The sequence below is a fragment of the Heteronotia binoei genome, chromosome 17 (genome assembly GCF_032191835.1).
Source record: "Heteronotia binoei isolate CCM8104 ecotype False Entrance Well chromosome 17, APGP_CSIRO_Hbin_v1, whole genome shotgun sequence".
NCBI classification, from domain to species: Eukaryota; Metazoa; Chordata; class Lepidosauria; order Squamata; family Gekkonidae; genus Heteronotia; species Heteronotia binoei.
In genome coordinates, this window is record NC_083239.1 from 2,066,459 (window position 1) to 2,090,527 (window position 24,069).

Sequence of the window (24,069 nt, forward strand, 5' to 3'; positions counted from 1 at the left end):
TAATGATGTAGGGTGGCACCTCTCTCCCGGTCGAAACAGTTCAGTCTTACAGGCCCTGTGGAAAGTAGAGAGATCCCGCAGGGCCCTTACAGCCTCCAGGAGAGCATTCCATAATTCTGGTGCTGCCACCAAGAAGTCCCTAACTCGCATCAGCCACAACCTAGCTTTCTTTGGTCCAGGGATGGACAATAGATTTTTTGTCCCTGAACGCAGTGTTCTCTGGGAAACGTAAAAACCTTGCATCTAGTGAATAGACAATTTTGAAGGCCTTTTATAAAAAAGGCATCTCGCTTCCGGTTTCGGTGACGCGCTTGTAGCAGCAGCAGCTCGGACCGGCTCATCCAGAGCCGTTTCTACATCAGACATCCGAGGGGTTCCCCACAAAGGGTGACCTGACTCTGGGGTCCCGGAAGGGTCCCAGAAGGCAGGAAGCTTGAGTGGTTGATCGGGGGAGACAGTGGAGGTGGCTGCCCCCAATCCTGCTCGCTTCTAGCCTTGCTGCTCCGATCATTTTTAAATGGCACAAGGGTCAACTGCTGGCTTCCCACCTTCCTTTCTTTGATTTGAGAGACTCTTAATTGGAAATACAAGCTGCATCTATATTACTTGAACTGTAAATGTTCTTTCTCTTTTCTATGTGAATTCTTAAGGCATTCATCTATTACAAGCAGGAAAACAGAGATCAAAGGCTGAAGCAGAATTTAAGTGGAGGCAAAAGACAGAGGGGGGGGGGACTCTCCCTCCCTCTCATACAAGGCTTCTAAGAGTTTCTGCTAATCTGGTGATATAATTATACCTGCATGAAGAAACACACCAATTCTTAGTTTCAGAAGAGACTTGATGGGTGAACTTAATTAAGTTGTTTTAAATCAATGTTTGGAGAGAAAGATTTGACTTTGGGAAGGTGGTGTCTAAGCATACACAGATGTGAAGGACAGTAGGTTTAAGAAGTAATTTGCAGTTGGAACTGAAGTGCTCTTAACAAATATATATGAGTTTTGATTTGACTTTTAAATCCTAGTGGGTATTGGATATTAACCTATAAAGTATAACAGGATTCTTGGCTAAAAGAAGAACATTTGTATCAACTTTTAAAGTAGATTATAATTCCCTGCTGTTGGAGTTTATGGATATAACTTTTTAACTTTGTTTTCATTTTACATTTTTTTTTGCACTCTTGGTTGGATTATTTTTGATATGGTTTGAATACTTCTGGTTCTGGATTTATTTTGGATTTATTTTTTCATTTTCCCTCTCTTTGCCTATCAAGGTTGGAGTTTTGCTTATTTTTACTATCTTTTTTGCCTTTCCTTTTTCTTTGGAATTGCATGGTTTTATATCTTCCTTGGATTATGGGTTTGGTTTTCTTTTGATCTTGTTTTTGGGATTACAAATAGGGCATTCAGCCCTGGATTATAAATTTGTACTCTGAAGCTGCTGAAAGACTTGACAGTGATTTGAGCTTCAGGTGCACTTTCATTGGCAGAGGATTTCTTATAGTGAATTGCATTTGTTGTAGTGAACTGAATTGTTGAGGTTCTGTGGTATCAGCTGTGTTTTTCTATAAAGTCTCTGTTTATTATTAACTTGACTAGAAGAAGAAGATGATGATATTGGATTTATATCCTGCTCTCCACTCCGAAGAGTCTCAGAGTGGCTCACAATCTCCTTTACCTTCCTCCCCCACAACAGACACCCTGTGAGGTGGGTGGGGCTGGAGAGGGCTCTCACAGCAGCTGCCCTTTCAAGGACAACCTCTGCCAGAGCTATGGCTGACCCAAGGCTATGCTAGCAGGTGCAAGAGGTGGAGTGGGGAATCAAACCCAGTTCTCCCAGATAAGAGTCCACATACTTAACCACTACACCAAACTGGCTCTCCTGTTTTGGGTACAGCAAATTGTTGATGAAAACGAGAAGGTTGTTTCTCTTTTAAAACTATTTTTAATAAGGCACTGTCTGGCAGAGATTAGCTTATCTGTTATAAACAGCATTACTGAGTTCCAAAACAAAATTTGAAGAGGCAATACACAGATTTGGTGCTGTGACTGCAGTTAATCTAATAAGGATGGGAAATAAAGCTGCGACTGGTTTTAAAGAAACAGTAAAAAAAAAGAAATTCGAGAAGGAAAGCCACCAATCTCTTCACCCAGTGCCCCAGCTGGGCCAGGAAAGTTTACAACTATGCAAGTCGATATGAAAGCGATGCAAAACACCCTACTGACTGCCATCACACAACTGACTAGTAAAGTAGAAAATATTGGTGAACAGATGGCAGAGATCAAGCAAGAACTTTTGGAGAATAGTAAACAGACAGCAGAGACTAATAAAGCCTTAAAAGTATTAGACCTCCAGGTGACAGAGAATACACAAAAGGTGAAAGCAGTGGAATCCCCAGTGGACACAGGTGAAGCCCTCTTTGAGCAGCAATTATTTGACACTGAGATTGTCCAAATACCAGACTTGGCATAACAGCCTCAAAAGAAAAAGACATCAAGGCAAGAAGGTGACTGTTTCATAGAGGTCTTAACATATTCATTCCTCATCTGCCAGCATGAGCTGTAGGACAATTGGGATCTGCTCTGAGACAGAGAGGGGGAGAGAAACTTGCTTCTATGTGGGGGATGAGGATGACAGCAACTTCACTGGACAGTGTGTGCTGGCAATGCCCACTTCTCCAGACGGTAGCTTAATGTGACTACCATCTATGCCTTGCCAGCTCTGCCTGGTCTGCATGGGTAACGCCTTTGAGTTGTGCCTGTAAATGAGCGCCAACAGAAGTCCGGAAGCTGCACACAATCAGATTAGCCGTTTCCCAGGCACACCTACTGGATCTGCTAAATGGTGTGATATCTTCTTGGAGCCTCTTAACGTCATGTTTACTAGCTTGCGAATTGTTCTTGTTCTATATTTAAAACTCATACTATCATCTTCTCCCCCGCCCTTCAAAATGTTCCCAATCTCAATCCTGCCTCCTTGTGATTGGAATGTGTTTTTAAATATTAATGAAAGAAGTAGAAGAAGCAAGCCTTCCTTTTCTGATAAGCTGTAACAGAACTCTTGCTGTCAACGAGAAGGGATTTTCAAATCTACAGTACGTCCAAGGGAATGTGGGCTTCTTTGGAAGCGGAGCATAGGCTCCTTGTGCAGAAGGTTCCTTGAAAGGCAGCTTGCCCACCATAAGGGGAGGGCTGGGATTTGTCCTAGGATACGCTCTCTGGATCAAACCAGACATGTCCTAGGAGTTCCCTGGCCACAACTTGCCAGCAGCTTTTGAACTCAGTTCTTGACACATAAGAATCAGGTATTTATAATGGTCGTTTTCGCACTGACCTTATTCCAGAGCGACGTCCCTCTTCACCGCGCAGCGTCTGCGTGGATTTCGCACTACTTGCTCCGCAGAACCCGGAAGTCCCGCGGCTTTTGCGTCGCAAATGTAAACTGCCAAAAACCAGTTTACATTTGCGACGCAAAAGCCGCGGGACTTCTGGGTTCTGCGGAGCAAGTAGTGTGAAATCCGCGCAGACGCTGCGCGGTGAAGAGGGACGTCGCTCCGGAATAAGGTCAGTGCGAAAACGACCAATCTTTCCTAGTTCTGGACACATTTCTGCATTGGCTAGGGTTGGAAAATTCCTGGAAATTCTTTGGGGGGCCGAGCTTGGGAGGGCATAGCTGAGGGAAGGATGTCAGCAGGTACAATGCTATCGATTCCTCCTTTCAAAGTAGCCATTCTCTCCAGGGCAACCAAGCTCTGTTGGCTGGAGATCAGTTGTAATTCTGGGAGATCTCTAGCCTCCACCTGAAGCTCAACCCAAAAAGAGATTCATGGAACAATGAGTTACGAACAAAGCAAAACTATGAAAAAATTACTATGATGCAAGAGGGGGGTGGGCCTTCAGGGACTAAGATGGTGGATGTACTCTTCTAAAGCTCCTCAACCCCACTCTTGCTTTTCTGCCCTCAAATAAGCTAAATACTATTTGAATTCTCCTAAAAGATAGACAACACTGGAGTATTGTGTTCTACTTCATCTTCAAAAAAATCAACCTAAGTAAAAGTGCTGTTTTTCTTGGAAAATAATGAAGCAGGCTCTGAGGTAAAGAATGTGTCAACTAATAAGATGGTGCCCAAACAAGTTGCTGCTAAATGTTTCTTTTCATGTTTAAAATAAGAAAAAGACCAAGGACATGGTAGGCCCATTGAGGATCAGGACAGTGAAATTGTAACAGGTGATGTAGAAAGGGGAGAATGCCAGGTCCCCGGACTTCCAGTTAACAACACACTCCATGGTTAACCAAGAGTTGTCTATCAGCCGCCCTGAGCCACCTGGTGGGAAGGGCGGGATATAAATTACAAATAAATAAAAATAAATAAAAATATTGAAATACTGAAACTGCAAGGCAAAATGCTTCTTGCAAAAACTGGCAATGACAGGAACCTGTCTCTTGAAATACCTTAGGTTGACCATTACATTCCAAAGCCAAAGGCACCAAGCTGCTCATTCCTCCCCCCCATTGTTCCATTCCCATGGCCCCTTCGCAGGAGACGCAGACGTAATTCCTGGGAACTAGCAAATCTTTGAGCTGGCCTTCAGTCACCTCCCCGCTGTCAGGACAGGGAAGGGCGCAAGCAAGGTGACTTGGCGGTGTGGAGCTGCCAAGCTGCCCCAAGCTGTTCCTAGGTTGTTGGGTTTTTTTTTAAGAAACCATTCAGAGCGCTGGAGCACTCGTGCACATGAGCACTTGCCCCCTGCAGAAAAAAACAAGGACCTCCCAGGGTCATTTGTTTTTGCTGCTTACTTGCACCCAGCTGAGCTCTGCACATTCCCCCACATCCCCCTCCTTGTACTGCCTCCTCTCCTAGGCAGCTTCACTTCTCCTCAGCTTTCCTCGCTCTTATCTAGTACTGCTGCTACTGTTGCCAAAGTCTGCCCGTTCCCAACTCCTGCTGCTTGGCGCGATCCCTCCCCACAAACTTTTTATAAGCTCCCTCTATTCTCTTTCCTTTTACTCGCAGCCTGGCTTTTCTCTGTCTCCTCATTGCTGTCAGGTGGCCATCTAGCCTCTGTTTAAACACTCCAAGGAAAAAGAGCCCACCACCTCCCGAGGAAGCCTGTTCCACTGAGGAATCACTCTTAACGGTCAGGAAGTTCTTCCTAATGTTGAACCGGAAACACTTTTGATTTAATTTCAACCCACTGGTTCTGGTCCTACCTTCCGGGGCGATGGAAAACAATTCCACATCATCCTCTATATGACAGCCCTTCAAGTACCTGAAGATGGTGATCATATCACCTCTCAGCCGCCTCCTCTCCAGGCTAAACATGTCCAGCTCCTTCAACCTTTCCTCATAGGACTTGGTCTCCAGACCCCTCACCATCTTTGTTGCCCTCCTCTGGACCCGTTCCAGCTTGTCTATATCCTTCTTAAAATGTGGTGCCCAAAGCTGAACCCAATACTCCAGGTGAGGTCTTACCAGAGCAGAGCGAAGCGATACCATCACATCACGTGATCTGGACATTATACTTCTGTTGATACAGCCCAAAATTGCATTTGCCTTTTTAGTCATCGCATCACACTGTTGATTCATGTTCAGCGTATGATCCACTACTAACTCAAACGTCTTCCTCTCCAGGCCCCACCCCTTAAATCTCCAGGAATTTCCTAACCTGGAGTTGGCAGCCCTATCTCTTTCCCTTTATCTGCCCCTCTGACTTCAGCTTTCCATCACCTTCCCCCTCCCTGCAACTTTTATAAAAAAAAAAGGACAGTCTTTCTCCATGGGTTGGGGATGGGGATCACTGAGCCTTGCTTCCCTCACAAGGGAAGTCAGGCTCAGAGGAGAACACACTTCACTCAGCTGCTCTCACCTTGAAAGCAAGAAGAGTGGAGCAGGGCATGTTCTTCTCCTCCGAGCTCAGAGGAGAAGAGCATGCCCGGCCTTACCCAGATGCTCTCGCCTTCTTCTCCTCTGAGCTCTACTTCCCTTGCAAGGAGAAAGAGGCAGTGGTGTGGCAGTGGTGTGTGCACTGCTGTGCAGGTGTCTGGAGTCCTTGCCAGGGGTGGCGTCTCATGCCTGCTCCAGGTTGTTGGTGGCTCCGCCCACTTCTCCTCCCCCCTCCTGGAATAAAAGCCCAGTTGCAACCAGAGCCAAAGCAAAGCCCGTTTTTGGGTGGTTGAGAGTATGTGTTAGACAGCAGTACCTTGACTGGGGTTTCGGAACCCCCCCCCCCCCCCCAGCTATGACCAGGCAATCGCGAGAGACAGCTGAGTTGAACCTCCAGCCTCTGGGAGGGGCGAGGGCCTGCAAACTTTCTTCCTATTGCAAAATGTAGATGTAAAAGGTGAGGAGCAAATTTTAAAATGTGGATGCATTTTTAATTACTCATATCTCTAGCAGGTGGATTCAGTGCAGATTCAGTGGTCATCAAACCTGAGTGAAGAATCAGCCATTATGTACTTTTTAACCTGTATTTATTTAAATGGATATTTATCTTCATACTGGGATTAGGTACTTATATGCTTAACCATAGGATTCTTGTTTTTAAAAGAAACTTTAGAACTTGCAATTGTATTATTACATTATAAACGATATTTTGTACATTTGCACATATGCGTAAGAGCCCCGTGGTGCAGAGTGGTAAAGCTGCAGTTATACAGTCCTAAGGTCTGCTCACGACGCGAGTTCGATCTTGGTGGAAGCTGGGTTCAGGTAGCTGGCTCGAGGTTGACTCAGCCTTCCATCCTTCCGAGGTCGGTATAATGAGGACCCAGCTTGCTGAGGGGAAAGTGTAGATGACTGGGGAAGGCAATGGCAAACCACCCTGTAAAATGTCTGCCACGAAAATGTTGTGAAAGCAATGTCACCCCAGAGTTGGAAACGACTGGTGCTTGCACAGGGGACTACCTTTACCTTTTTACCATATGCATAGTTATATTTCACTTTTTCTTTGTTTCAACCTTTTTGGTCACCTAATGGATAAAAACATTCTACAGCAAGGAGAGGCTGGACCTAATCTTGGTCAATTTAAGCCCAACAGCTCTTTTCTGTGGTTTCTGGACAGTAATGACACCATTATGATTCTCTCCAGAAAGTCATTACAAGGCTGTTTACCCCATCAAAATTAATCTCTAATACCAGTCATAAAATATATAATTTTTCTCTCCAGTTTTTCTTATGGTGCATGAACAATGTTTTAAAACTTTTTTTTACTTTACACCACTTCACTAAGGAACATCTAAATCCAGGAGCAAAGAAATCTATTCCAGTTAATATTACCAGTGGTTCTGTACATACATCTCAAGCTCTCCCCACAGCTGTTGAATCACGATAAATAAGTAACAGCAGCAGCTAACAGCTAACATACCCTTTGCATTGGAACAGATCTTCGTTAACTTGTGTTTTTCCAGCAAATTCTCTTTTTTGAGAATGGTTGTGTTCATCTCCTATTGCAAATTTACATGCTATAACAGTATTATTTTTGTGGCTGACAGTTTACAATAATTAAAATGGAGAGAGCAAATGCCAAGGAAGCATGAGAAACAAGACTGACCAGCAGAGGTGACAGCAAAGACCCTCTACAGATTCTGAATACTGCATTCAGCATTAATAAACTATTCTCTCTGTCTCTTTCTTGCTCCATTCCCTTTATAAGGATGTTGATAGTGTTCAAAACTTTGTCTCGCTTTTTCATTGGCAGCAGTCCCAAAAGAAGTCAGCTGAATCACAAGGAACTGTAAACGAAGGGCACGTACAACAAATGTCGACAATCCCCCTTTCCTTGTCATCGACAGCATTTGTGCCTGGGGCTCCTTTCGACCATGTTAAAATAGTTACAAATTGTTCCCAGAACTCTACAACTTAACATCTTGGCACTTGGTTGTTTATAACTTTCCAGCTATCGGTGCTGTTCAGCACGCCTCATCTTGGCCGTTCTGTAATCAAGTGAGAATATCGATGGAAAGCTTGTCTTCACTTCCCACATGGCATCAGCGTGGTGGCATGCGATGGTTCACGTGGGGCGTGTTAGACCCAAGAAAGCCCAGTCTCTGTTTGTTTTTCCTTTGTTCTGTCATCTAAAGGAGGAGAGGGAAGGGAGTAGGCGATAAGCTTCTGTCTGTCCTTCAGTCAACAGGCACACAATTACAAGTATTACATAGCGACAGTGTCCCCCCCCTTCCACATCTCGAGATACAGAGTTGAGGAAAACCAGCAAGGGTGTTTTGATTTTAAAAAAGAAAACTAAAGGAGAAGGCGTTCTTTGCAATGGAGTTATTTTATTTAAATCTATGGGATTATTTCCCAGAAGGCAAGGTCCTAGTGAATTAATTTAGGGCAATTTCCTTTTCAACATAGCAATTCTGTATACAAAGAGTGACTCTTTATATTATTCACATTACCCAGAGTAGTTGAATAGCACTTTCCTTTCTTAGTGATCTGGTTCCTAACCTAAACGTCTTGCCTGTCTGTTCCCTACATACGAACTAGAAACTTTTAGAGAGCCAATTTGGTGTACTGGTTAAGTGCGTGGACTCTTATCTGGCAGAACCGGGTTTGATTCCCCACTCCTCCACTTGCACCTGCTGGAATGGCCTTGGGTCAGCCATAGCTCTGGCAGAGGTTGTCCTTGAAAGGGCAGCTGCTGTGAGAGCCCTCTCAGCCCCACCCACCTCACAGGGTGTCTGTTGTGGGGGGAGAAGATATAGGAGATTATGAGCCGCTCTGAGTCTCTGATTCAGGGAGAAGGGTGGGGTATAAATCTGCAATTCTTCTTCTTCTTTTAATGAAATGGTACTCACTTTGTAAGAGCCCTGTGGTGCAGAGTGTTAAAGCTGCAGTACTGCAGTCCTAAACTCTGCTCACAACCTTAGTTCGATCCTCGGTGGAAGCTGGGTTTTCAGGTAGCAGGCTTGAGGTTGACTCAGCCTTCCATCCTTCCGAGGTCAGTAAAATGAGTACCCAGCTTGCTGGGAGGAAAGCGTAGATGACTGGGGAAGGCAATGGCAAACCAACCCGTAAAAAGTCTGCCATGAAAACGTGAAAGCAGCGTCACCCCAGAGTCGGAAACAACTGGTGCTTGCACGGGGACCTTTCCTTTTCCTCACTCACTTTGTAGCTCATACAGAGAGTTATGTTCACAATTGCCATCTCACAAAGGAGACACATCACTTCCATCCCTAGCATGAAGCCTGCACCTCTGGCAGCATCTGTTTCAAGGTGGGAACTACTACTAACCAGAAATCCCACCAGGTGAGGGCCTTGCCCACTTTCCTGAAAGATGGGGCAGGTGCAACCTTGGGGAACAGTGCTCAGAAGAAACTAGGACTGGAATCAAAGGAACATTTTCCTGAGAGTAAGCCCTACTGAATAACTTGGGACTAACTTCTGAGTAGACCTTCACAGGCCTTCTCCTTAACAGAGCATTTAAGCAGGTCTACTCGGAATTCTACTCATATCTATGCAATGGAAGTGTTCTTAGGATTTCACTGTCAAGCTATCACCTAATTTTTTTAAAAGCTGTAGTTGATTAATTGGCAGGAGCCCAATAATTATAATTATAGTTATTTTTACTGTGGTGGCTGAGCATTAAGATTGCACCTGTGTATTTGTTGATTCTGCAGAGAAGAGAAAGAAAATGAATCAGAGGATGCTTCCGTCTAACAACAAAAGGTTCCTTTCATTTACTAAACTGGAAGGTATCTAAGGCTTTCTTTAATATCTAAAAGGTTGTCTATTGTGATATTTTGGGTAAGAGGTGATTTTTGTGTGAATTAAGCAGTTATAAATTAGATTAATATCTATTGATACCCTTTTCTCAGCAACCTCCATCGGGTCTCCCCTCTAGGCATTAAGTAAGTCTATGATTTTTTTAGCTTCAGCACTGCTCCGCATAAGAACCTTCCAGCCAGTTCACTGTGCTGATTCATTAAGGGTAATTAACGACAATGCTTTAAGCAGCTGACAGCCCTGATACGAATCCCTTCTGTCCGACCACATTCTTGCATCTACTTGATAATCTTGCTCCGCAGTTGGAATAAGACCTCCTACTGACAAAAATTCACTGCGATCCAGAGGCTAATTTCTTTGGCCTACTTGCAGCTATTTACACTCATGGTCAAATTGTCAAATAAGATGACCAATGGAAAGTACCTGTTCTTTGAGCTCAGCTAATTGTCCAGACAACTGCTTGACCAAGTTCATGGTAGACTCCAGCCTCTCTTGCAGGCTCCGGATTTCATTTTGCTCGCTGTCGCCCTCGTTACTGACCAGGGACATGGCTCGCATCCGAGGGAACCAGTCTAAATTCTTTTCCTGCCCAGGGAAGTGGAAGAATGTTAGCAGAGGCGTCACAATATATGCTTCAGGTTTTATGCAAAAATAAAAAAAGGATTCTGTTGTGTTTCCTGCTTCTTTCCACTGTCTTCAGGGGTACAAAGTTCCAGGAGCTTTACAAGACTGGCTTCCTTGTGAAGAGAGTGCTGCTTTTGTAGCATCAGTTCACTGACAGACACCGAATTTAAGCAGACAGGTACATTGTCAAGAAATGTTAATCTTAAATTTCTCCAAAGCAATGGCATAACTTTGGAGATTCCCATGGTAATTTATTGTTAGTCAGCTGCAAGCATGCAAGTATCATAATGCCCCTGTATAAATCGATGGTGCGGTCTCATTTAGAATACTGTGTGCAATTCTGGTCACCGCACCTCAAAAAGGATATTATAGCATTGGAAAAAGTGCAGAAAAGGGCAACTAGAATGATTACAGGGTTGGAACACTTTCCCTATGAAGAAAGGTTAAAACGTTTGGGGCTCTTTAGCTTGGAGAAACGTCGACTGCGGGGTGAGATGATAGAGGTTTACAAGATTATGCATGGGATGGAGAAGGCAGAGAAAGAAGTACTTTTCTCTCTTTCTCACAATTCAAGAACTCGTGGGCATTCAATGAAATTGCTGAGCAGTCAGGTTAGAATAGATAAAAGGAGGAACTTCTTCACCCAAAGGGTGATTAACATGTGGAATTCATTGCCACAGGAGGTGGTGGCGGCTACAGGCATAGCCAGCTTCAGGAGGGGGTTAGATAAAAATATGGAGCAGAGGTCCATCAGTGGCTATTAGCCACAGTGTGTGTGTGTGTGTATATATATGTATTATATGTGTGTGTGTGTGTGTGTGTATGTATGTATGTGTGTATATATATATATATATATATATATATATATATATATATATATATATATATAAAATTATTGGCCACTGTGTGACACAGAGTGTTGGACTGGATGGGCCGTTGGCCTGATCCAACATGGCTTCTCTTATGTTCTTATGTGACACAGAGTGTTGGACTGGAGGGGCCATTGGCCTGATCTAACATGGCTTCTCTTATGTTCTTATGTGACACAGAGTGTTGGACTGGATGGGCTGTTGGCCTGATCCAACAGGGCTTCTCTTATGTTCTTATGTGACACAGAGTGTTGGACTGGATGGGCCATTGGCCTGATCTAACATGGCTTCTCTTATGTTCTTATGTGACACAGAGTGTTGGACTGGATGGGCCATTGACCTGATCCAACAGGGCTTCTCTTATGTTACACAGAGTGTTGGACTGGAGGGGCCATTGGCCTGATCTAACAGGGCTTCTCTTATGTTCTTATGTGACACAGAGTGTTGGACTGGATGGGCCATTGGCCTGATCCAACATGGCTTCTCTTATGTTCTTATGTGACACAGAGTGTTGGACTGGAGGGGCCATTGGCCTGATCTAACATGGCTTCTCTTATGTTCTTATGTGACACAGAGTGTTGGACTGGATGGGCCATTGGCCTGATCCAACAGGGCTTCTCTTATGTTCTTATGTGACACAGAGTGTTGGACTGGATGGGCCATTGGCCTGATCTAACATGGCTTCTCTTATGTTCTTATGTGACACAGAGTGTTGGACTGGAGGGGCCATTGGCCTGATCTAACAGGGCTTCTCTTATGTTCTTATGTGACACAGAGTGTTGGACTGGATGGGCCATTGGCCTGATCCAACATGGCTTCTCTTATGTTCTTATGTGACACAGATTGTTGGACTGGAGGGGCCATTGGCCTGATCTAACATGGCTTCTCTTATGTTCTTATGTGACACAGAGTGTTGGACTGGATGGGCCGTTGGCCTGATCCAACATGGCTTCTCTTATGTTCTTAAGACAACATTTCCAACAGAAAAACTCCTTCGGCTCTAACACTCCCCATGACAGTGACCCATGTTCTTAGCACCAACAATGCTGACTGTTAGATCCAAACTACCCCTATCTCCTGGTAACATCAAGATGGGCAGGAGTGATGCCCCCTTCCCCATGCCCCAGTTCCGCCTCCTTCCCTCCCACTCGTAGCATTCGGGAGAGATGTGGACCGGCAGTACCCATTGCACAACATTTCATTGGATTAAAAAACAAAAATGTAATATAATTTGTTTACAAGAAGTACGTATCAAACAAATGGATTGTAAATTTTTATGGAATAAATTTTTAGGTGAAGAATTTTTTTCATTGGCTAAGAGAAAAAAAAGGGGAGTGATTTTTTACATTAAAAAAGAATTGGAGCCAAAGTTGATTTTTAAGGACAGTGACGGTAGATATGTCGCAGTGGAGGTGTTGTTAAATGAGAAAAAAAATGTTATTGGGATTTTATGCCCCAAATGGGGCAAAGAATGTTTTTTTCAAAGACATTATACAACAATTAGACCAAGTGACATATGATCAGATAATGTTAATGGGAGATTTTAATGGAACCATTAAAAATTCTTTGGACAGATGCAGGAAAAAAAATACAGACAGCAAGTTACCAAAGTCATTTTTGAACTAATAAAACAAGAAGGTTTGGAGGATGTATAGAGAAAGTTCAATCCTAATTTGCATGACTATACCTTCTTTTCAGCAAGGCATAACTCCTTCTCAAGAATTGACATGTTATGGACCACCAAAGACTTGGGACTTATTACAAATAAAATAGAGATTCTTCCGAAAATAGGTGCAGACCATAATCCATAATTGTGGTTGGCAAAAGATAGGAAAAAGGTGAGGAGATGGAGATTAAATGAGGACTTATTGCAAAACGCAGTAATAGTGGCATCTCTTGAAAAAGAAACTAAAGCTTTCTTCCAAATGAATGAAAATCAGGACGTTCAATACCAGACCGTGTGGGACGCGTATAAAGCTGTAATGAGAGGAATCTTAATTACATTGAACAATAAAGACAGAAGAGACAAGGAAAAACAAATGGTGGATTTACAAAAAGAAATAGGCAAAAAAAAAAAGAGAATTAAGAAAGAGACCGGGGGAAAAGAAAATTTTGTAGGAGATTACAATTTTTCAGAGCCAATTGAAGCACCTATTGAATAAGGATATGGAATGGAACTTAAAAAGATGGAATGGAACTTAAAAAGACTACAGCAGAAATCTTTTGAGGGAGCTAACAAACCCGGGAAATATTTGGCGTGGCAAATGAAGAAAAAAAGGGAGAACAAATTTATAAACAAAATTATAGTTGAAGGTAAAAAGATTGCGGATCAAGCAGGAATTAAAAGGGAATTTTACAAATACTATGCTAAACTATTTAAAGGCCAACAAGTAGATAAAGAGAAAATAGAAGCGTACTTGCAGAAAATAAAAGTAAAGCCTTTTAACAGAAACTATGGAAAAAGCCTTAAATGAACCAATTGAAAAAGTTGAAATAGAAGCAGCAATTAGTTCAATGAAATTAGGTCAAGCACCGGGTCCTGATGGTTTTTCAGCAAAATTTTATAAAGTACTGGCAGATGCATTCGTACCGAAGCTTCAAAAGTTGAATATTATTAGACAAGAAGGGAAAGTGCCAAACACATGGAAGGAAGCAGTTGTTTCATTGATACCAAAGGAAGACAGAGATGCCATGTGTGTTAAAAATTACAGACCCATTTCATTACTCAATAATGACTATAAAATATTTGCTAGGATACTAGCAGAACTACTCAAACAGCATTTAAACACTTTTATTCAAGAGGAGCAAGCAGGTTTCCTCCCCAGAAGGCAAATAAGAGACAATATCAGAACAGTAATAGATATTGTAGAATATTATGAAAAGCATCCAGAAAAAGAGGTGGCGTTATTTTTTGCTGATGCAGAGAAAGCTTTTGACAGTCTTAACTGGGACTTTATGTTTGCGGTGATGGAGAAATTGAAATTGGGAAATGATTTTTTAAGAATGGTAATGGCAATTTATACAGAACAAAAAGCTAAACTATGTGTGAATGTAGATCTGACAGAACAAATGATAATTAGTAAAGGTACAAGGCAAGGTTGCCCTCTATTTCCATTGCTATTTATAATGACTTTGGAGATTTTGCTGATGCAAATCAAAGAGGATAAAGAGATAGGAGGGCTGAAATTGAAAGGTTTTTCTTAAAAAAATGTATAGCTTTGGTGAGCCCAAAATATAGCCGAGGGCAAACAAATTATTCAAATACAGATCAAAAGTATATTTTCATGAAATAATTATCTATGCGGCATCAATAGACTCGTAGAGTGAGATTGAGTCATTTTGGTCTGTACCGATTGAGGTTGAAGATGCGGAGGGCAAGGGTTAACTTGGGGCCTTGGGGATCACTTAGCAAAAAATGTTTGCGTGTCCTCCACAATGTGCCACCTCCACACACACACCCTTTGCAGGGCAGCCATCATCACTTCCTAACATGGCAATGGTTTTCTCATTCCCCACTCCTGGGCTTCAACAGTCCACTTCCCAAGGCAGGAACTGACATCACAGCTGCTGTCTCCAATTGCCATTGCTGGTCATGCTATCCAAGCAAGCAAGGTACAGTGTCCAGGACACAGACAGAGAGGAAAGGTTCATCTTGCTGTTCCCAGCCATGGCCTGAACAGGTGGGTGAGTGATTGTCCAGTGGTGAACAATAGAATACATCCATGCTGAATCCTGGGGAAGACCCACTGCTTGCAGGGAAAGTGGACAGGCAGACAGGCAGGAGTGAGCGGTCCCCACAGCAGGGAGGACATGGTCACCAATGAGTGAGTGAGCAGCTATCTTGTCACCTCCTTTGGATGAGGAAGAAATGGCAGCAGCCACTGAATGACAGAATGGCCAGCGGACAGTAATGGAAACATCAATCATCTCCCTTTGGGTTGTAAATGGGGGGACAAGGATGATGCAGGGGTGCAGGGCCTGGAGGGATCAGCCTTCCAAGTGGCCTCTCCTGGGACCAGATCATCATTCATGCAACCTGCTGAAGTCCAATTCTAGAACTGTCTACACAGAAATAAAGCCCACAGAATTCAACGGACCTTCTAAAGTATTCATAGTATTGTGAAGTCTAAGGAGGACAAAGTGATCAAGGTCAATCTTTTGGTGTGGTTTCCCCTTGGAGGGCTACTATTGGTCTTGCTGTGTCCAATGGAAGCACTTAAACCAAAGCAGTATTTCAAACCTTTCTCTTGTCCTGCCTAGGCAGACTCCCAGGCAGACCCGAAGAAAGCTGCTAGAGACAGTGGCATGAATGTATGTTCAGCTCCCTGCACAGATCTGAGGTCTCTGGGAATGTCAACTGTTGCAGGAACTGGTTTGTACGCAGTCACTCTAGCTCTGGGGATTATGAAAATGCAGAATAAAGGAGCAGGAACTGCGATTATGATCCAAGGGCTTCTGATTCCCATTTCATTTGCAGATGTAAAAAAAAACTTACAGTGTCTAGGAGCCCAGAAGGCTGACAGGAGCTGTGGATTTTTGCTTTCAGTTTTTCATTTTATCCAGTTCTGTGCTTTCACCACAGTTGCTTGCAAATGCATTAAAATACCTTTTGACACTGTACATACAGAGGCTGGCCACAGTTAGAGCAGAATAAAGGCCTGTTCTGACCGAAAGGGCCGCTGGCTCCACAATTCATACTGAAACTGACTCACCACAATCATTTGAGCCACGTAACTTTCGGGACCAGTGTATTCTGTCGGGTCTTTCACTCGTACCAGAACTATAAAGTAAAGGTAGTGCCACATGTTGTGTTCTGACTTGATGTGCTCCTCAAAAGAAACTGTTTTGTTATCAAATTTGTCTCGCTCAAGGCCTGCAAGAGAAGAGAAATACAGAAGGTAGACATTTGGGGTGCAACTCTGGCTTGCCTCCTCGTGGTGCACCCTGGGTAATGCAAAAGAGCCTGGACCAGCCAACCATCCATCACTCAAGGTAAGTCTAAATGCTTCTTGCTTTGTGTCAGATACAGAATGATGTGGAGCTAGGTGTGATCCACCGCTTCTCTTGTCTGAGAGTTGTGTTGTTTGGGTAGGGCTGGAGAGCTGGCATCTGTAGATTGTGTGTTCTGTGGCAGGGAAGCTGGCACCTGGGTGAGAGACCCAGAGCCAGCAGGCTTGTTGTGCTTGGCCAGCTCTCCCCGTGTTGTTTGGGGCAGGGCTGGAGAGCTGGCATCTGTAGATTGTGTGTTCTGTGGCAGGGAAGCTGGCACCTGGGTGAGAGACCCAGAACCAGCAGGCTTGTTGTGCTTGGCCAGCTCTCCCCGTGTTGTTTGGGGCAGGGCTGGAGAGCTGGCATCTGTAGATTGTGTGTTCTGTGGCAGGGAAGCTGGCACCTGGGTGAGAGACCCAGAGCCAGCAGGCTTGTTGTGCTTGGCCAGCTCTCCCTGTGTTGTTTGGGGCAGGGCTGGAGAGCTGGCATCTGTAGATTGTGTGTTCTGTGGCAGGGAAGCTGGCACCTGGGTGAGAGACCCAGAACCAGCAGGCTTGTTGTGCTTGGCCAGCTCTCCCCGTGTTGTTTGGGGCAGGACTGGAGAGCTGGCATCTGTAGATTGTGTGTTCTGTGGCAAGGAAGCTGGCACCTGGGTGAGAGACCCAGAACCAGCAGCAGGCTAGTTGTGCTTGGCCAGCTCTCCCTGCGTTGTTTGCGGCAGGGCTGGAGAGCTGGCATCTGGGTTTGCTGCAGCCAGATCTGCAGAGCAGACCTTGAGCAGATTGTGTTTTGTGTGGCAGTGATGTTGGCAACTGGGTTTATATTGGTTCCAGGCCAGCAGGGTTCATAGAGTAGATAGATGGATGTAGTGCATTTGGGTCCTATAGAGATTCTCTGGTGTGAAGTTAGGTTTGGCTTTGGGTGCCCCAGGAATTGGACCCCCTGGCCCAATCTTTTTGGGACTTGGGGGTTTTGTAGGGAAGAGTCCCCTGCAGGTTCCCCTGCAGTATTGGGGGCTCTCCCTCAAACCCCCTCCCCTCCAGTAGCCTCTAATTATGCCCTATATTGCCATTGATATCAATGGCCCATAGGGTATAATGGTGGGATAGGGCACCCTCTTTGGGTGCCCCTGGAATGGGACCCCCTGGTCCAATCTTTTTGGGACTTGGGGGGTTTGTAGGGGAGAGTCCCCTGCAAATTTGAAGGCTCTCCCTCAAACCCCCTCCCCTCCAAGCGGCTTCCAATATACCCTATTTTGCCATTGATTTCAATGGCCATAGGGTATAATGGGGTCATATATTCGGAAATAGCCGCGCATCTACTGTATACGTGGCTATTCCGAGTACCGGTATTCGGAAATACACGGTATTCCGAATTTTTTGGCCCCGTGTATTTCCAAATCCGTGTAAATCCAATTTTTTTTTTGCACACCCCTAGCTAGAACAGCTGTATCAAGATAAGGGGCCATCTTTCAGACTAGGCTGAAATTCCTACTCTCATGCATGCTGTCTTTTGTAGTTCACCAAACTTCACATAACAAACCTGGGGGGAAAGGAAACGAATAATCAAATTGTAGAAAAGAATACGAAGAAGCACAACACGTTTTGAATTCTGTCTGGCTCTGCACCAGAGGAAACAATAGCATTTCTTTACAAATTACTGTCCAATACATGAAAGCTCTTTTGCCAGGTGAGTACCACAGTTGGCAGTATGAAAATCCTCTCTTGGTAATACAACAGCAAACTGATTTGAACTGCCTATTACATATGCCCTGAAGTTCACAGGAAAAGGCCACAGACCTCTCCTGCGGTCTCAGTAGTATCTGAAAATACCCTAACATTCAGCTTGGTGGTATTTTATTAATAGCAATGGCTGTCAAGCTAGCATCTCATCACCAAACAAACAAACTATATAGCTTCCCTTTGACTTGTAATTTAGTTTGTTATAATCAAGGAAGAGGCGGTGTTGTAGACAACTCATTATAGGAGGAAGAGCTTAAACCCAGGCAGCTTTCCTCTGACTTGTTCCCACATACCACAGATGAAGCAGGTTGTTTTTAAGATTTCCTCTTTCTTCTGCTTTTCACTCCTGAGATCTGCAAACGTATCAATGATGACTCCAAAGATAAGGTTCAGGACAATAATGATGACGATGAAATAGAAAAGGAGATCATAAACAACTCGAGCAGCGAAGAGGGGCTCCTGGAATGACAATAAAGCGTCTGTATGATATCAAATTGACACTCAGCAGAAAAACACCGACACTAAATCATTTTAATAGCATCAGTTTAGACCCAGAAGGTGCTTTCAAGCAAATGGTCCTATCTTGCATTTTATATCCTAGTCCCCATACGTAACAAGCCTAGATTAATATAGACATACAGAGTATGATGAGTTTGGTTTTACATATTTCTGTTTTTCTACATTAGAGTCTACTATTGGAGGGGAATACACAAGTAGTCTTGTGGTGATTTAAAGGAAGAAGAAGAAGAAGATATTGGATTTATATCCCGCCCTCCACTCCGAAGAGTCTCAGAGCGGCTCACAATCTCCTTTCCCTTCCTCCCCCACAACAGACACCCTGTGAGGTAGATGAAGATATTGGATTTATATCCCGCCCTCCACTCCGAAGAGTCTCAGAGCAGCTCACAATCTCCTTTATCTCGCTCCCCCACAACAGACACCCTGTGAGGTGGGTGGGGCTGGAGAGGGCTCTCACAGCAGCTGCCCTTTCAAGGACAACCTCTGCCAGAGCTATGGCTGACCCAAGGCCATTCCAGCAGGTGCAAGTGGAGGAGTGGGGAATCAAACCCGGTTCTCCCAGATAAGAGTCTGCACACTTAACCACTACACCAAACTGGCTCTGAAAGAGCAATCCTAAGCAGGTCTACTCTGAATTCTACTCAGGTCTATTCAACGGTGCTTACTCCCATGGAAGTGTTCTTAGGATTGCACTGCCAGTCTAGCATAAATGTGTATGGATCGCAGATGGACTTCAGTCAACAAAAATGTATATTGCAATAAAATGTGTTCATCTTTAAGACGCAACCAGCCCCCCTGCACATTTTTCTCTGCCTGTAACACAATAGCTACCCCTCCAGGATTATTTTAGACAGGGATGTAATTCCCCCCCCCCTCCTCCATTCACTTCCAGTATGTTGCCCATACACTCTATGCTTAAATATAGGCGACAGAATTTAAGTAAGAGTTCCAGGCTGCAAGCCAGAGAAGCAGCCTCTGCCATCAGTGCTGATGAAGCAAAGGGTAACCATGCCACCATTTTACTTCTGTTTTTTCCTTCCAGGGCCCACCTGCTCACGCTTCCCAGCTTGCTTGCTGTGAGATGACCGGCCAGCTGGGTCATGGTACAATCTCCACTTCCACTGTTATGACAACAGGCCAAGTTTGCTTCTCCAGGTGCTAACTGATAATTCTAGCCTAAGTGGACTATGAAGTCAGACATTCCAGTTCATACACACAAATCTAGGTTAGTAGTTCCTGCCCCACTCTCATTCAGCCTATCAAATGAGTAATTAGAAAAAAAAGACTGTGGGTGAGGAGGCAATGTCACAGACTCCGCTAGGGATGATCTAGGAATCTCTTCAGGGGAAAAGTAGCACTTGGGGGGGGGGAGGGGCTGTGATCACGTGGAAGTGGTGCCGAAGTATCCTTTTCCCTGGACTCTGCCTCCACCTCAGCTCCCAGGCTTTGCAGTCAGAGGGCGGGCTAGCTTACCCAAATGTTAGTGGTGGGGAAGCATGCTGTAGTAAGTTAGCAACGAGGGCAATACAGTCTGCATAGACTCTTTGCGCTTTGAACTTTCCAGAGCTGTACCCTATCGTTAGAAACTGGTTCTACAATTAGAACTTGTAACTATTGTATCAAATTCATAGTATCCAAATCAGTCCTGAAACACGTGTTCACAGTAATTTGTGGAATCTGGGAAAGTCACTGTCACAGTTCAGGCAAGTTCCTCCCTCATTTCTTTATTTCCCTTTCTTTCTATTTCTTCCCCCCATTTCTTTGTTTCCCTTTTTCCCTTTTCTTCTCCCCTTTATTTTCCTTTCTTTCCTTTTCTTCCCATTTCCTTTGCTTTCCATTTCTTTGTTTCCCTTTCTTCCCCCTTTCTTTATTTCCCTTTATTTCTCTTTCTTCCTCCCATTTCATCCCCTCTTATTGCCCTTTCTTCTCCCCTATTTCTTTATTTCCCTTTCTTCTCCCCATTTCAGACCCTGGGTCTTGGAGGAAAGGGACCAAATGAAGGATAAGCCTCAGATCCCTATGACCCCAAAGAGGAGAAAGGCAACTTCAGGGTACATTGGAGGAAGCAGCCAGGAAGGGCACTCCAACTTGCTTTCAAACTCCTGGCGGAAGCCAAAAGATCTCCCCAGCACCTCCAGGAACGGACAGGGACCTGGTGGTGCAGCCCAAAGGGAGACCAACAGAAATGGGCCATGAGGAGCCATCATATCTGAATGCAGCTCCAGCAAAGAGACAGAGAGCATCTTAACAGGTTGTGAAAATCCTCCCCAACGGGGTCCTGGTGGGTCTGTGGGCAATTCCTGGATATCAACAGACCCCAGGCTCAGCTGCTACTTCCAAGGGGGTGCCCTGCCCATGCAGACCTCCCACTCCACTCCAGGCCTTATCAGGGTACAAGGAACTCCTAATATGGCACCTGTAAACTTCTTGCCCGCATTTTTTGGCCAGTCAGTTGCTGATTGGTCCTCGCAAGGTTGGCAGGCACCTCCCCTCCTGCCTTTTGCACAAGCCACCACTGGTCAGCTGCAGGAAGAGGGTGCTGTTTCCCAATGTTCAGAGTATAGAAATAGCCTGTTTTGTGCTGCAAGAGGCAGAGACAGAAGCAGGGGCCCCCAGAACTCTTTTCTGACACACATCTCCTGTACCCTCCTCACCAGAGTGTCTAGTTCCTTGCAGCAAGACACAAGGAAAAAATCTCTGAGGGATCAGAGGCAGCATCAGCCATAGTCAGAGTCTGGTCAAGACTCCACAGTCTCCTCCATGCCTCCAAAAACCCACATAGGGACTCCCAAAGCCTGGAAAAATCTCAATTCAGGAAGGGATCTGACAGGGAGAACACTAGATCTGTCCTCACATCCATTGCTGTGCAATCAGATATGGAGGAAAGGGAGTGGTCGGGGAGGACTGAGATGATAAGGAGGTCTCTTCCCCCAAGTCCTTCCAACCAGAGCAATACCAAAGGCTCTTGGGAAAAGTCATCGCTACTCTGAATTACTCCTCTGAGGACACTGAACCCACACCTGCTTCCTCTTCCAACCTGGATGTCTGTGGTTTAGAAAACAAAACAAAACTTCCAGACATGCTACTGTGTGCCCATTACTTGAAACCTTTGAGGCAGCTCTCAAGGCAGGGTGGGCAGTCCCAGGGAGTGGTGCATCTCTGAGTGCCCCTGGCAGAAGTTTACATGCTTCCGAAGGACACCATGGAAGATCTTAAGATCCCCCTGGTGGATGCCCCAGTGGGAGCTCTACATTCAGGGGCTGTTCTCTCCAATAATGGAGATGATACCCTTAAAGACCTGGTGGACTGCTCTAAAATATTCACATGAGGTTTCTGTTGATAAGAGGAGTCCTCCTTTACACAGCCTGACAGGTGCAATGTGCCAGCAGGAGATCTAACTGACAGGTCAGGTCACAGTGGCCTTGTCAGCAAGCCGGTTCTGGCTGGTTAAGGACAAGGGGAAAGTACCTGCTGGAGTCAGCAAGATTATGGACTGCCTTGATTGGCTGGTGTACATATATAAGGACTGCATTACCTGTGTGTAGTTCGCTCACTGGAGAGATAGATGCTGGCGGAGTACTTTGTCGCTGAGGTTGATGTTTGTCACTGCACTAGTAACTGCTTTGTATATAGCTTGTAAATACACTGTTTTAATACTAGGTGCAGGTGTCTGGCTCACTTCCTTACCGGAGCTCACTATTGTACATATCTCAGTTCCTCACTCTGCACACACACGCACCGAGAGTTTCATCATTAGTTTTCAGAGGCTCCACTGTACTCTCCAATTTCTCAAGAGCTGTAAGTATTCGGGCAGATAATTTATTACAGAACCAGACCCCTCGGTACTCAAGAGGTCGTTATTGGAAATCAAGACAGCAGCTCAATTCATATCAGATGCCTTTTCAGACACTATTCAATTTGAAGCAAGAGCACAGGCTGCCAACATCATGACTAGGAGAAACCTGTGGTTAAAATAGCGGAAGGTTGATACACTCTTCAAACCCAACCTGTCCATGGATAAGTTTGCTGGTGGCTCCTTTTCAGTGAAAACACCTTGGACAAGGTACTCATTGAAACCAAAGAAAGACGGCTATGCCCTCCTCCTTGGCAACTAAAGATAAGGACTTTCTGGTCCTTCAAAGGCTGGGGCAGTGGCAAAGATACTGGAGACTTTAAGAGTTCCAGGTACTCCAGCTTGCACAACAGGTTCCAGCGTAGAACCTTCAACAGCAATAGGCAGTCTGTGATTCATCACTGCAGAAAGCCTGCTGCATGATGCCAGGATTGGGGGAAGGCTGCAGGAATTTGCACACGTCTAGTGGCAAATCACTGGGTCGGATAATTGGGTACTTTCTATGATACGGTTCAGATACACAATAGAGTTTGTCAGCCTTCCCCCACGCAGATTTGTGCAGTCGGCCACACCAAAAGGGATCCTGCAACGGATGTGGCTCCTCCAAGCTATCCAACGTCTTTTGTCCATTGAGCTATCAAGACGGTTCTTACTTCACAGAGTTTCAAAGAGGTGCAATCAGTCCTGCTCATCATTCCCATTAAATCAGGGATTGGAGAGCCATCTTAAATCTCAGGGACCTCAACAAGTGGGTCAAGACCCGGAAGGAATCCTTGCAAACGATACTCCAAATGATGCAACAGAGAGACTTCCTGTCCTCCCTAGACCTGAAAGAAGCATACCTACATTTCCCAATTCATTCTGCACACCAACAATATCTGTGTTTTGCTTTCAAATACTGGCAATTCCAGTACAGGGCCCTGCCTTTGGGCCTTTCATCATTCCCCAGAGTCTTTAAAAAATAATGGTGACCCTTATGGCTGCCTTGAGATATGCCTATCCATATCTCAATGATATTCTAGTAAGAGAACAGTCAGCAAGGAACAGCACCACCAGAACAGTCCAGATCTTCCAGGAACATGGGTTCCTTCTGAATTTCAAAAAGAGTCAATTAACACCATCCAGATGCCTGGTAACTTTGGGAGCAGGGCTACATACCATGCAGGCTCGAGTGTCCTTACCAGTGGAGAAACAGCCAAAAATTAAGAATCTGGTGTGGTACATTTGCTAACAGAGATTCTTGGATCTCATGATGCTGGTACAAATGCTAGGTATCTTCATATCCACGATAGACTTGGGCAAGATTTAATGTGAGGCCTTTCCAGTGGGCTTTGCTTACATACCAGAGCGATACAGGGAGGAGATGGCACAAATACATCTGCTACCATCAACATTAAAGAGATCCCTTCTATGATGGATGACGAAAACTCAGAACAGGGAGTTGCTTTCATCCTTCCAGATCAGATACTGGTGACCACCAGTGCCAGTGCCAGAGGCTGGGGGGGGGGGCACATTGCCTGAACCAGGTGGACCAAGGAAGGTGGTCAGAGAAGGAGAAGGACAACAGCATGAACTTTCTTGTGTTAAGGGCCATCAGGTTGGCCCTTCTGGCTTTTCAGGACCTGATTCATCACCAGTATGCCCTGATAAGGACAGACAATGTAACAGCAAAGGGGCACATGAATCATCTAGGAAGGACAAAAGCATCAAAGTTACAACAAGAGGCTGCATTAATCTGCCTACGGGCAAA

The 24,069-nt window shown here is 44.8% G+C and overlaps 1 protein-coding gene across 1 annotated transcript in view; it reads right to left on the reverse strand.

Moving 5' to 3' along the window:
- Positions 1-7,807: 7,807 nt before the first annotated feature.
- ITPR2 (inositol 1,4,5-trisphosphate receptor type 2) overlaps positions 7,808-24,069 on the reverse strand; it is a 320,928-nt gene continuing 304,666 nt past the window's right edge. Inside the window, exons 54-57 of the mRNA XM_060257486.1 lie at positions 18,241-18,406; positions 15,929-16,089; positions 10,147-10,308; positions 7,808-8,072 (exon numbers count right to left, since the gene is read on the reverse strand). Coding sequence (XP_060113469.1) covers positions 7,986-8,072; positions 10,147-10,308; positions 15,929-16,089; positions 18,241-18,406 — 576 coding nt within the window. The 3' untranslated portion in view covers positions 7,808-7,985. The remainder of the gene's footprint in view (positions 8,073-10,146; positions 10,309-15,928; positions 16,090-18,240; positions 18,407-24,069) is intronic.